The sequence below is a fragment of the Protopterus annectens genome, chromosome 11.part0, assembly GCF_019279795.1.
Source record: "Protopterus annectens isolate FY-2018-M chromosome 11.part0, PAN1.0, whole genome shotgun sequence".
NCBI classification, from domain to species: Eukaryota; Metazoa; Chordata; order Ceratodontiformes; family Protopteridae; genus Protopterus; species Protopterus annectens.
The window spans coordinates 1,215,891,743-1,215,904,517 of NC_056745.1; the positions used below are offsets into that span (position 1 = coordinate 1,215,891,743).

The window sequence follows — 12,775 nt, forward strand, 5'->3', positions numbered from 1 at the left end:
GGAATTCCAGGGAGAAAATCTCCACATATGCGGAACAATAGTAGCTAACATATTATAGGTAAATCAAACTGAACAGTTTAAAGCAATTAAAAAAAATGATACATACAACTGCAATGGTAACAGTGTAAAGTACAAACAGATGTCATGAAGATGGAAGCTGGACTTCGGCAAAACAGTAAGAACAATATGTAATACAGATGGATTAGTACAGGAGTACAAATGACAGGGAATAGAGTGTGTTGAACATTCAAGAAACAGTTGAAAGCAATAAATGTTTCAAATATATCTTTCATTTTTTTTTTTTTTAGTTTAGAGATGTATCCGCACAACATTGCTTTCTATAATGTATTGTTGGTGAACTGAATAAAATCTTGAATTGCAAAAAATAATAATAATAATAATATAATACAATAAACTGAATTATATGTCTTTCAGTTCTCAATATTGAGAAGCTTCCATTCCAAGAAGCATGGGGTCTATATTAAAAGCACAAACGTTCACAAATGCGAATGCAAGTATATCGACACATAAACGTCAAAGTACTACAAGACTGAAAGATGTAAACAGCAAAAATCAGAACGCCGAACGTATTTCCTTGGCCAGCAGGGTGATTGTGGGGGAGAGGAAATATATACTTTTCCCCACTGTAGTGCGATCTCGGAGTTGGCATATTTAAGTAGGGGGTGTGTGAGGGGTGCAGCACTGCAGCCCCCCCCCCATATAGGGGGGTGCAGGGGGGCTTGTCCCCTTGCAAAAGTGTGTTAATTGAAGTTTGTTTGCTTAGGTTTTCCTTACCTGTATGGCGCTGTTGTTTTCCGAAATACGCTCAGCGTTCTGATTTTCGCTGTTTACATCTTTCGCTCTTGTAGTACTTTGACTTTTATTTGTCGATGTTCTTGTATTCGTGTTTGTGAACGTTCGTGCTTTTAATATAGACCTGAAGCATGAAATAGAGAGGATTAAGTAATAGAGAGGGAGATGCAGAAAGGAGAGAGTTTCTCTGACAAGTAGGTAGTAAAAGAGTGAATATGAGCTGCTGTGATGAACAGAGGAATTGCTATATAAAAAGAGAAGGGAAGAAGAAATGAATGTAGAGAGACTGACATAAGAAGAGTGATAGAAATATACAGTGAGGGTGGGAAGAGTTAAGTTAGGTGGAGAGGATATGTTATAAGGAGTGGGTAATAAAGTGAAGACAGGAGAAGGTGTAGGGGGCAAAATATTGAGTTGACAGTTAAAGTTTGGAAACAGTAATGACTTTAGTGAATGTGTAGTCATTAGCTGACCCAGTGAGCTCAGGAGGCTATTTGGGAGTATGCTGTCCTTTACTAAACGAGACTGGAGATGCCATCTATGGGAAGGGGTGTGTAGAGATGATTCATTAAACATTTTGTTATTACTCATTATATAGCTGCCAGTTATGTGTGTACACTGCCATCATTTGTCTTTTTACATGTGGGTTAGTATTTAGTTTCATTACTGCCCATTACATATTGCAAGTGGAATTAACTGTACATATATTATTAAGATATATGCAATGCACACAAATGTGAAGTGAACTGTGCAGTGACTGTTGTCATAACAAGTACAGGTATAACAGCTTAACGAGGTAACATATTTGGGCAGTAATATAAAGCATTGCTATTGTGTGCACTATTTGTCACAGACACAGACTCTGGACACATGATGCTGGCACAATGTACACTGTCATTTACACACAGACATGGGCCTATATGCCCTGCTGTACTAAAAACATGATCAGTGGTTTGACAGATGCAGTTGCATGCAATATCTCAGCACACTGCATAACACTGGAGTGAGCTTTTTTCGGGGGTGAAACGTTATATGGGGGGTTAAAAGTACATATGTAAGTTTGTCATGAATAGGCAATTTTCTACGTAACTGTTTAATATGTGTTTTTTGTAGATGTTGCAGTTAGATTCTGATCCTATATTCATTCTCAACTAGCAACGTTAACATGCTTCATTCATGCAGATGTAAGTGCTGTTAATGCTTTCCCAAGGCTACATTGCTTACAGCTCCTACTGCACACCTGTACAGGTACCCCAGGTAGTTTGAGTTGTGACAATGCACATATAGCTACAGATCATACCACACTGCCAGAGTATAATGCAAGTTGACATGAGATTGTGATGTCATACTATCATATTTACTGATTTCCTAATATTCATAAGCTCACATACATAATAGCAATGTTTGCTTTCTCTCCTCTCCTCTTTTTTTTTTTTGGGGGGGGTATTGTTTTACTTCCTTCCATTCATGTTTCTGCTTTCAATAGCATCTGCCACAGCTGTGCCAGTGACACAGCCAAGGTCACTTCCGAACTGATACTAATCCTTATTTATAGCTACCCCACTTGATTGTGTAATGACAGGTAGAAAGGTTGCCTCCCTGGCCCTGTGGCCTCTGTTGGTCATTAACCATAAGGGACTGCTGTTGTTCCCTCTGGTGGCACTGCTAGTGGCACACAGTTTGATACACACAAAGAAGTAGCAAAGGTAATAGAGGAGTTGATTGACCAGCAGATGGAAGTCTGCATCAGCTGCCTGGATGGGGACCCTGCTGCCTGGATCTACTATCACCTCCTCAGATGGGACCCAGTAAGGAAGATGAACAGGGTGCTGACTGGCCTCTCATTGTGTCTAGCTAAGGAAGTACACATAAAAGAGGCTTATATCTTCTGCTGCTCCCCTTCCTTGTGTGTCACCTCTTGCCCCTGTTTGTTGCCCACTCCACCCTACCTTCACTGTCATCCATTTGGCTGTATGTCTTGTAATTCTACTTTTCCCCTCAAGTATGTCAGCATCTCCCCAGCCATTCTTTGTCTCTGTTTTATGTTTGTGTGCCCCTGCTTGTAACCCTCATCATTTTTCCATCCCTTGTGTTACCTTAAATCCATACTTATTTTTCCTTTTCCAAATTAAAAAAATAGGCATCTGTCCCAGGAAAAAATATATTTTCTTCCCCCCTCCCAATCCCATTTTGTCTCCCATTTTCATTGTGTATTTTCCTGTACTTGTTGTGCCCCCATTTCCTTCTTTGCTATACACCCATTTCTACCTCTTTTAAAATTCAAAAGATGAATGTAAACAAATTGCTGTAGGCCCTTTGTTGTGTTTGCATACTGTAGCTATGTAGTGCATGTACACATGCTTAGACATGTACATGATGTGCACTCAGCTGTTTTTCTTGTGTCCATCCGAGCCATAAATATGGGAACTTTTTTCATTCTCTCTTTTTTTTTTTGGGCCTGCTATTTCTGCAGGTAGGTTTTCTAATCAGTTACAGATTGGGCTGTGAAACTTCATCTTATTAAACAATAATTTTAACTAAAGAACATATGTGTTATTTTAACTAAAGAAAGTATGTGTTATATATATCATCTGCTTAGTCCTACTTCTGTGACATTCTGTTGAGGGTACCTGGTCAGCTTAATCACGTCTCTGGAAGCCTCATCCCTCTTACCAAACACTACAACCTTCTAGTGTCCCACCAACCCCCTTCTCACTTGCTCAATCACTCTCACTGTCTCTCACTCTCCCTATCTCCACTTAAAAGTATCTCTCTCTGCTATCACCCAATGCCCACTTACCAGTCGCTACTGGTCTAACCACCTTCTCAGTCCCCTTTTCATACCTCATCCTCACACTGATCTCCTCTATTAACTTGGCCATCTTTCACATAACTCTAGCCCACCACCACCACTCTCCCAAAACTGCACCTCACTAGCCTTACTCTCAGCCCAGTAGATACACTTTCCCGCCTGTATCCTGTTACCAGCTTTAAGACTGTATGTCTACCTAAATATACGTGCAAATATACCTAGCACTAACTCTGTTCCCAGCTCAGTGCCTGTTAGCTCTCAGCCCTAGGGCTGTCTAATTCCACTTCAGAGATTTGTGCATAAAATAAATCATACTACAGTAAAGCTATAGGTCTCTTCTGTCTTCACAAACTTACTCTGATTGTTTCTGTGGAAGTTGGGCCTCTTCCAACCTGGTGTAGACCACTCAGCTCCTCTACCCTAACCCCTTTCCCACACACCCCTAGATCACTGTAATGTATACCTAACAACCACACCCACTACTAATTACCTCACTACCCAATTAATCAACCTAATTGAAAAATAGACACCACACCCTCTAACAAACTTTACACTTCCACATCAATCAACTACTACATAACCTGTTTACACCACACCCTTACTTACATACCCCATTCCCCTCACCTAACACACAGAAACCAGCTATACCTTAACTACTCTCTCTCCATAAAGATTAAGATTCACAAATCACATAAAAACCTATTACTAAAAGTATTACTCTATCCATCTATTATTCTTCTCCTACTCCTTCTCTCCATCCTCTCTTCCTATCACTACTAACTTCAACTCAACAATCCCTCTCCTTGACAGACTACATCCATAACTCACCACAATCACTTAAAATGTTTTACAATTACACTGACTGGCATTAATACCTATAAGACACTCACACATTATCATAATAATCTAACACCAAATACTAACCCTCTCACTTCTCACAAACAAAACAAAATACTGCACAAATTATCCAAACTCCATCTACACCTCCTACTCACACTGACCTGCTGTGGTGACATACACCCTAACCCTGGACCCACTTATACTACTACTACTAACCCAGACACAATTAACTTTATCTATAACAGACCCACCTCATCCCTCATCTTCCTAAACATAAACATAAGAAGTATACTAAACAAAATTCAGGACCTTCATGCCCTACTAGCCTTATATAAACCAGATATAGTTGTATTGACAGAAACCTGGCTTAAACCTGAACATAGCAATAATGAAATCATAGCCCCAGGCTATAATATAATAAGGAAGGATCCAGTAGAGAAAAAAGGTGGAGGGGTAGCAATCCTATTTCAAAACCATCTCACCCTGGAACAGCTTGACTGTGATACCCAGGAACTGAAGGAAATAGAACTGATCCTGGCAAAATTTAAACTAAACTATCACAAACAAATAGTAATTGCAGGAGCCTACCTCTCTCCAGGCAATAACATAAACACAACAGAAAACCTACTTAATTGGACTTCAAACTCCCTTCCTCATGAAACTATAGTACTAGGAGACTTTAACATAGATTGGCTCAAATGCTCTAACCATAACCCCTTTATTCACATCAACCTTCACAGATTCACCAAAATAATATCCATCCCCATCAGAATTGACAAAGCAACTAAACGTCAATCCATCTTAGACTGGATACTGTTATCCCATCCCTCCCTTGTAGAACATTCAGGGTGTCTCCCTGACAATCTAAGCGATCACATCCAACCTATCTAATTAGGAATAGATCTAACCAACACATCAACCAACCCATCCTTAGAATCATACGCAACAAAAGCAACTTCAAAGCCACAGATTTTAATAAATCACTAAACTGCTGCGACTGGACCCCCCCTTAAACAACTACCCCTCGATGATACTTTAACACTACCTTTCTAGAAATCTTAAACTACCATGCACCCTCTAGAATAGTAAGGATAAAAAACTATGCCCCATGGCTCACAAAGGAGACTAAAAACACAATGAAAAAAGAGACAAAAGCTGGATATTGTTTCAAAATGATAAATCCCCTACACTAAGGCAAAACTACCCAGAACTTCGTAAAAAAGCCAAAAGACAGATTAAAGCTGACAAAACTAACTACTATAGAAACACTCAAGAGAAATATGCATATAACCCACAAAAATTCTGATCCAGCATAAATAAAATACTATACCCAGGAAAAAACTCCACCCCAACTTCTGTACTCCCAAATAATGATACCAATATCTCCACACAATTCAACAACTTCTTCACTGAAACAATAGTAAAACTAGCAAATGCCCGACCAAACACAAACACTCCAACACAACTATCCACCCCATACCACAATAATGAAAAACACACCCCTACTACCTTCTCCATACAACCAGTCCCAACCAAGACGATCTCAAAACTCCTTCAGCGACTTAAACCAACTACAAGTTAGCACTATTAACTACAAGTTAGCACTATTAAACCATAAGCACTACTTACTCTTATACTCTCTACGATTACCCTGTCCTCTATTGGTCCGTCTTAAATTCAGTTTCCCTATATTACTCTAGCATGTCTAAAGGTCAGTCAATGGTTTCCTCTCCAGTCCAGCTGGTGAATCTGTGAATTTTGAGGCAATGTTACAACTGTCTCATGTACATGGACAACCCTCTCCTCCTCCAAACAGGTTCAAATATATGTGAGAGATGCAACTATTTAGCCAAACTGGAGGCTGGGCTCTCTCATCTCAAAACTGGTGTAACCAGTCAGGAGGAGAAGGTAACCTCACACAACACAATTCCAGTATCACATAGTCCCACCACATCAGTGAACCAAACACATAAATACACAAAAACATACTCAGAGGCTCTAAATAAAAATCTACCTAAGCAACAGAGACCTCCAAAGCAGACATCCAAGCAAACACTACCTCAAAACAAAACACACATAACCCACAAAGTCAGTGTGCCAAGCAGCCACAGCCCTTAAGGCTAAATAACACACCTGATACTCTTGTTATAGGTGACTCTATTGTCAGACACACTGACGTCCTGCTCACCAGGCTGAATAAAGAGAAGGTCACGGTGAGCTGCCTGTCAGGTGCTAGGATCCGCCACATAACGCAAGCACTCAGGTCACTCCAAAGCAAATACAAATATGACTCAGTCATTGTACATGCTGGTGTGAATGACCTGAGACGTACATCCCTGGACTACATGAAAAGAGACATAGAGGAGCTCTCTGATCATGTAGCCCATGCTGGTATGACCCTGACCTTGAGCAGCATCTTACCCTCACCTAGAATGATGCCACAGTACAAAGACAAAATGATCGATTTTAACAACTGGCTAAAATGTTGGTGTCATTCAAAGGGGATCCAGTGTCTGTCAGCCTGGGATGACATGCTCGACAAGCCACGTTGCTTCGCTAGGGACGACTTGCACCTGCCACCACTGGGCTTTCGGATATTGGCAAAGGCTCTTGCCACCCCCATAGTGCCTTTTTTAGGCAAGGCTCAAAAGTCAAACCCACCCCCATAGACAGCACAAGGAACAAGAAACTAAGGGTAATGCTGCTAAATGCCAGAAGTCTTAACCTCAAGATGCACGCACTCGAAGCTCTCCTCAGTATGGAGAACATCGATATCTGTGCAGTGACAGAAACCTGGTTCAAGGCTCCAGAGAGCACCCCAGCACTACCAGGCTATACCTCATATCATGCTTTTCGGCCCCAAAACCTGGACCGAACCACAAAAGGAGGGGGAGTTTCCATATTTATCAAGGATATCCACACCTCCAGGTTAGTGGCATTGCACGAAGTATCGGAGACCATCCATGTGCAACTAACAGTGGGCAAGACTGCTTTTCAGTTTATAGCATCCTACAGACCACCCTCTCAAAGTCAGGAATCCCACTCGGCTTTCCTGAAAACATTGGAGAACATGAAGATCTCTCCGAACACCATTATATTGGGTGACTTCAACTACCCAAACATTGACTGGGAGCACTACTCAAGCCCCAGCACCTTAGCCCAAAGGTTCCTGGAAATTATAAACTCAAATGCTATGGAACAACTAGTCACCACTCCCACAAGAGGGGACAACATACTAGACCTGATCATTACCAACATGGGGACTCTATGCTCCATACCAGAAGTATATCCCTCATTGGTAAGATCAGACCATAAATTAATCTCACTGGATGTCCACATCCCGACCCCACCCTCAGCCCAGAAAACCACAGTGAAAAACTTCTCAAAAGCGAACTTCTCACTTCTCAAAACTGAAGTGGAATCCTTCAAGGCCCCAGGGCCAGTGGAAACTACGGCCCAAACTGCAGAATCCTATATAAACGCATTCTACGGACATCTCAAGGAATGCATGGATCATGCTATCCCAAACAAACCCAAGACCCAATCATCTAAAGGCAGGCGTCCAGTCTGGTGGACCCCTGCCATAAATAAACTGTACAACAGAAGGAGGAAGCTACTACATGATAGAGCAAAATCCCTAGTAGGGAAGGCATCTCTGATCAGTACTAGCAAAAAATTACGATCCCTCATAAAATCCTCCAAGGCCAGCTTCGAGAGAAAAATTGCACAGGACACCAAAGACAATCATAAGGCTTTTTTCAGTTATGTTCGAAACCTGGGATGCAACTCCCAGACTTGTTCTGAGTTGATTCTAAAGCGACAAAAAATACACTGAACCCACAGACATCACCAATATCCTGGCAGACAGGTTCAGTGCAAACTTCTCCACCCCCTCCCCCCCCAAAGAGCAAGTATCTATCCCAGCAGGGGGCTGCCTCCCAAACATCTCTGATGCTCAGGTGAAGGCTGCCCTCTCCAAAGCAAAAAACACTGCTTCCATGGGACCAGATGGCGTCCCAGGTTGCGTCCTACTTGAACTCCAAGAGGAACTAATCCCTCAGATAAAACAGCTATACAATCTCAGCCTCACTACAGGATATGTGCCCACAGAATGGCGTACAGCAACAGTGGTCCCACTCCACAAAGGTGGAGCCTCTACGGACCCTGGAAACTATCGCCCCATAAGCCTGACTAGCTTAGTCTACAAGGCTATGGAGAGGATCATCATGGAGCTCATAAACAAAGACATTGGGGACCTACAGACACTAGATCCTACCCAGTTCGGCTTTGTCAAGGGCAGATCCTACCTTTTGAACTTGGTTGACTTCTTCGAAACAGTCACCAAAGCCGTAGATGAAGGGAAGGTAGTCCACACAGCCTATCTGGACCTTGCAAAGGCATTTGACACAATACCCCACTCGGGCATCATAGATAAGCTATCCAGCTTAAATATAAACCCCTATGTCACAAGATGGGTCGCAAACTGGCTCAAAGACAGAACCCACAGAGTGAGAGTTGCTGGAGCCATGTCAGACTCGAAACCAGTCACAAGTGGCGTCCCACAGGGTTCTGTCCTGGGACCACTCTTGTTCGGTATATACTTTTCCGAGGTACAGGCAAACGTGGGAGGACTATGGCTCACCAAGTTCGCAGACGACTGCAAACTGGGCGCCATAATCAACTCTCCAGCTGACACAAACATCCTTCAAAAGGTCTCACAGAGACAGATAACTGGTGCCAGCACCATGGTCTAAAGCTAAATGCCAAAAAATGTATAGTCATACCCTTTGGCAAAAACAATGTGCCCACAAATTACCACATAGGCGGAAACCCATTAAGTACAGAGAAAGTTATTAGAGACCTGGGGACCCAAGTTGATAGCAATCTCTCCTTTGAAAACCACATTGCCAAAGTGGTTAGAAAGACCTTCTACATAGCCCACCTCATCACGAAGGGTTTCACATCTAGATCAAGAGAGGTAATCGTGCCCCTTTATTCATCCCTCATCAGACCCATCATAGAATACAATGCCCCTTTTGGGATGTACCTTACCCGACACCTGCAGCAATTAGAAAGACCCCAAAAGTATCTCACCAAGAGGATCAAGCGTCTCAAACAGATGCCATATGCTGCTCAGTTAAAAAAACTCCAGCTCTTCTCAGTTGCATACCGCCTAATTCGAGGCGATCTATGCCTGACATACAAAGCTATGTCAAATCCAGAATTAATGGACATGCTCCACCTCAGTAAATCTAAATCCCTTAGAGCCACACGCTCGAGGGACTTGAACCTCAGCACAGAAATAAATAGAACTTGCTGGAGGGACAGGTTCATAACCCAGAGGCTCCCTTCGCTCTGGAATAGAATTCCAGTTCATGTGAGGCAGAGCACCTCAATGAATCTCTTCGAGAAGAATCTCGATAGGTGGATGGGGGATCGTAGGTTTGTCCCAGGGATTACTCCCGTGTCACTACTAGACAGAGGCACAGTAAACTAAACCTTAAAGGGCACAGTATACTCAAATCAAGGGGTGGCGTAAGCCATACAGAATCGGGCTAGGCTTATAATTGCCTCAGGGCAGATAGCCTAGTATGAACCTATGAACCTACCCTAGCCACTGACAAATTACCAGCAGATTTCCTTCAGATATCAGCAGAGGCCATATCTTATCCTGTTTCCATCCTCAACAACAGATCTCTGTCTGAACATAAAGTACCCACCTTATGGAAAACTTCACATATCATACCACTTCAAAAAGGTGGTACTTCCCTAGAACTGACCAATTACCACCCAATCGCTATCCTATCCCCTCTATCCAAAATACTGGAAAGAGTTGTCCATTCCCAGCTAATACATTACCTCCAACAAAACAATCTGCTATCCAAAACCCAACATGGATTTAGACCCTCCCACAGCACCACCACTGCTCTCCTTTCCTATACCAACACAGTTCACCAGCATAGGAACAAAGGCTTATTTGTATCTTCCATCTTCTTAGACCTATCAAATTCCTTTGACATGGTGAATCATAATATGCTTCTCCAAACTCTGACTAACCTAAATCTTTGCTCTGCCACAATAAGTTGGTTTCACAGTTACTTATCTGACCGACATCAAGCAGTTTTATGGCAATACAAACTGTCCACCCTACTGCCAGTCTCAATAGGAGTCCCCCAAAGATCTATCCTAGGCCCACTACCTTTGTCTCTTTTCACTAATGATATCTCTTCAGCCCTACCCACTGCCTCAGTAGTGCAATATGCAGATGATACCACCATTATATGTGCCGCCCCAAACATTAAAGAATTACAAACCCTTACCCAATCAAACTTCATGGTTTGCCAACATCAAACTTATTCTCAATCCCAACAAAACAAAACTGATTCTGTTCAATCCTGGAAGATCCCATTCCTCAAATGAAAGATTAACTATAAACTACAAAAGTAATATTCAAATCACACCAACACCACACACAAAACTACTAGGTGTAGAGATCGATCACCAACTAAAATCTGATATCCATATAGCACAAACCACCAAAAAAGTCAACAAAAAACTAAGCCTACTCTATAGAAACAAACAATTCATGACCACACTTACTAAAACTACTATCGCTAGAACCCACCTGCTATCCATCCTACTTTATGCCCCCCCCCCCCATATTAACCACCTGTGTCAAAAAGAACAAAAACGAAATGGAATCTTGTAACAACAAGATTGCCAAATTTGCCACTGAAGCCACACATAGGTCCCACCATTGTACATCCCTAAAACATCTCAGTTGGCTAGAGCTACCCCATGTACTACTACTGAATCAAATCTCAACAGCACATAAGCTTTACCATCTACCTGAAAAAAAAAACAGCACTCCAGGGCATTATACAGCCTTACACTACCTCTAGAGAACTAAGATCTAGCAACCAGAACCTAATAAAAGTAATCAGACACAAACATGAAACAGGTAAATCCCCATTTGCCTGCACAATAGCCCAGTCCTGGAATACACTTCCAAACCACATCACCTGCATGACCTCTCCAACAGAATTTAAACACCTCCTAAAAAAACACTACTCTAATAATTGGCTATATTCATGCTACTCCCCAGGATAATCCAGACCATGGCAAATCAGTAAGGTCTCCACCAATGTATGTTGAATCCTACAAAGCACTGTCACGTTCCTTGTAGAATCAGCCTCTATACCTTACAAAACTGAACCCTAATAAATAGTAACCTCCTATTCTAATACTATCTCTCAAATTGTATCCTAACAATTAAACAACCCTATCAGCTCTAGGCCTCTTTCCCCTATTAAAGACCTACTCTCTTGATGCTCTCCTTACTAGTAAAAAAAAAATCTTTATGACTGTATAGACTTAGAATATAGCATTAATGTACATGTAACCTTTGTATTATGTTGATGTTGACCTCTCTCTGTCGATGCTGATTACATCTGTACCAACTTGTTTAACCAACGTGTAACTTAACTAACTTGGAGCTTTTCTCCCTGAGCCTCCGCTGAAAATGGACCTGTGTCCAGTTGGACTCTCCCGGTTAACAAATGTAAAATAAAAACAAATAAAATAAAAATAATAAAAAAAAATCATCTTTGGGTTGCATCATGCTAGGTGGTTTGGAGCATCAGCATGATTGTAGTAGTCATGTTTTGGAATCCCACAGTCTAAATTCTGATTTTTACTTAACAGGATTATCACTTTTTTATGGTTACCTAGGTTACTCATAGGTAAACATCAAAACCTTTGAGAATGAAAAAAAAAATGTTTCAGATCCTATACTTACAAGCTGATTGTTTTGTCTTTCTTTTCATTATGATGAATATGGCTGCAACCACTAAACTACAGGACAAAATTGGAACAGAAGTTATTCTTTGTCTGATATTCTGATGGCAAGGTTCATTAGCTTCATTGCTTTCTCCATCATTGTTAGGTTCTGTGAAACAGAAAGTACACATTAGATAATAAGTTTATGAACGCTGATAGTATAGTATTGTTCAGTTACAAAAAGGATGTCCAATGTACACAGTTATAATCAAAAATCATTAAATCAATGGATTATTGAAAGGAAAAATCAAAGACTAACTCTAAAATACAAGTGACAGCTTTCTGTGAAGTTGTTTTAAATCTGCCTTTGGTGCAAAAGAGTAGTAATACTAAAGAAAAGGACTTTCTGTCTTGTGAAGAGGAAGAGACATGAAGAGTGTATACTATGGAACCTGGGAAAATGGACTTTTAAACAAGTAGCTCCACACCTCCCATTTCATATTTGCATACTTGATATTTTTTTCACAGAGT

The 12,775-nt window shown here is 41.3% G+C and overlaps 1 protein-coding gene across 5 annotated transcripts in view; it reads right to left on the reverse strand.

The window, feature by feature from the left end:
- Positions 1-12,775, reverse strand: part of LOC122815796 (protein NLRC3-like) — a 590,699-nt gene that overhangs the window by 221,994 nt on the left and 355,930 nt on the right. For all 5 annotated transcript variants that reach the window (XM_044088586.1, XM_044088585.1, XM_044088587.1 and 2 more), the window contains one exon: positions 12,264-12,413. In XM_044088586.1, coding sequence (XP_043944521.1) covers positions 12,264-12,413 — 150 coding nt within the window. The remainder of the gene's footprint in view (positions 1-12,263; positions 12,414-12,775) is intronic.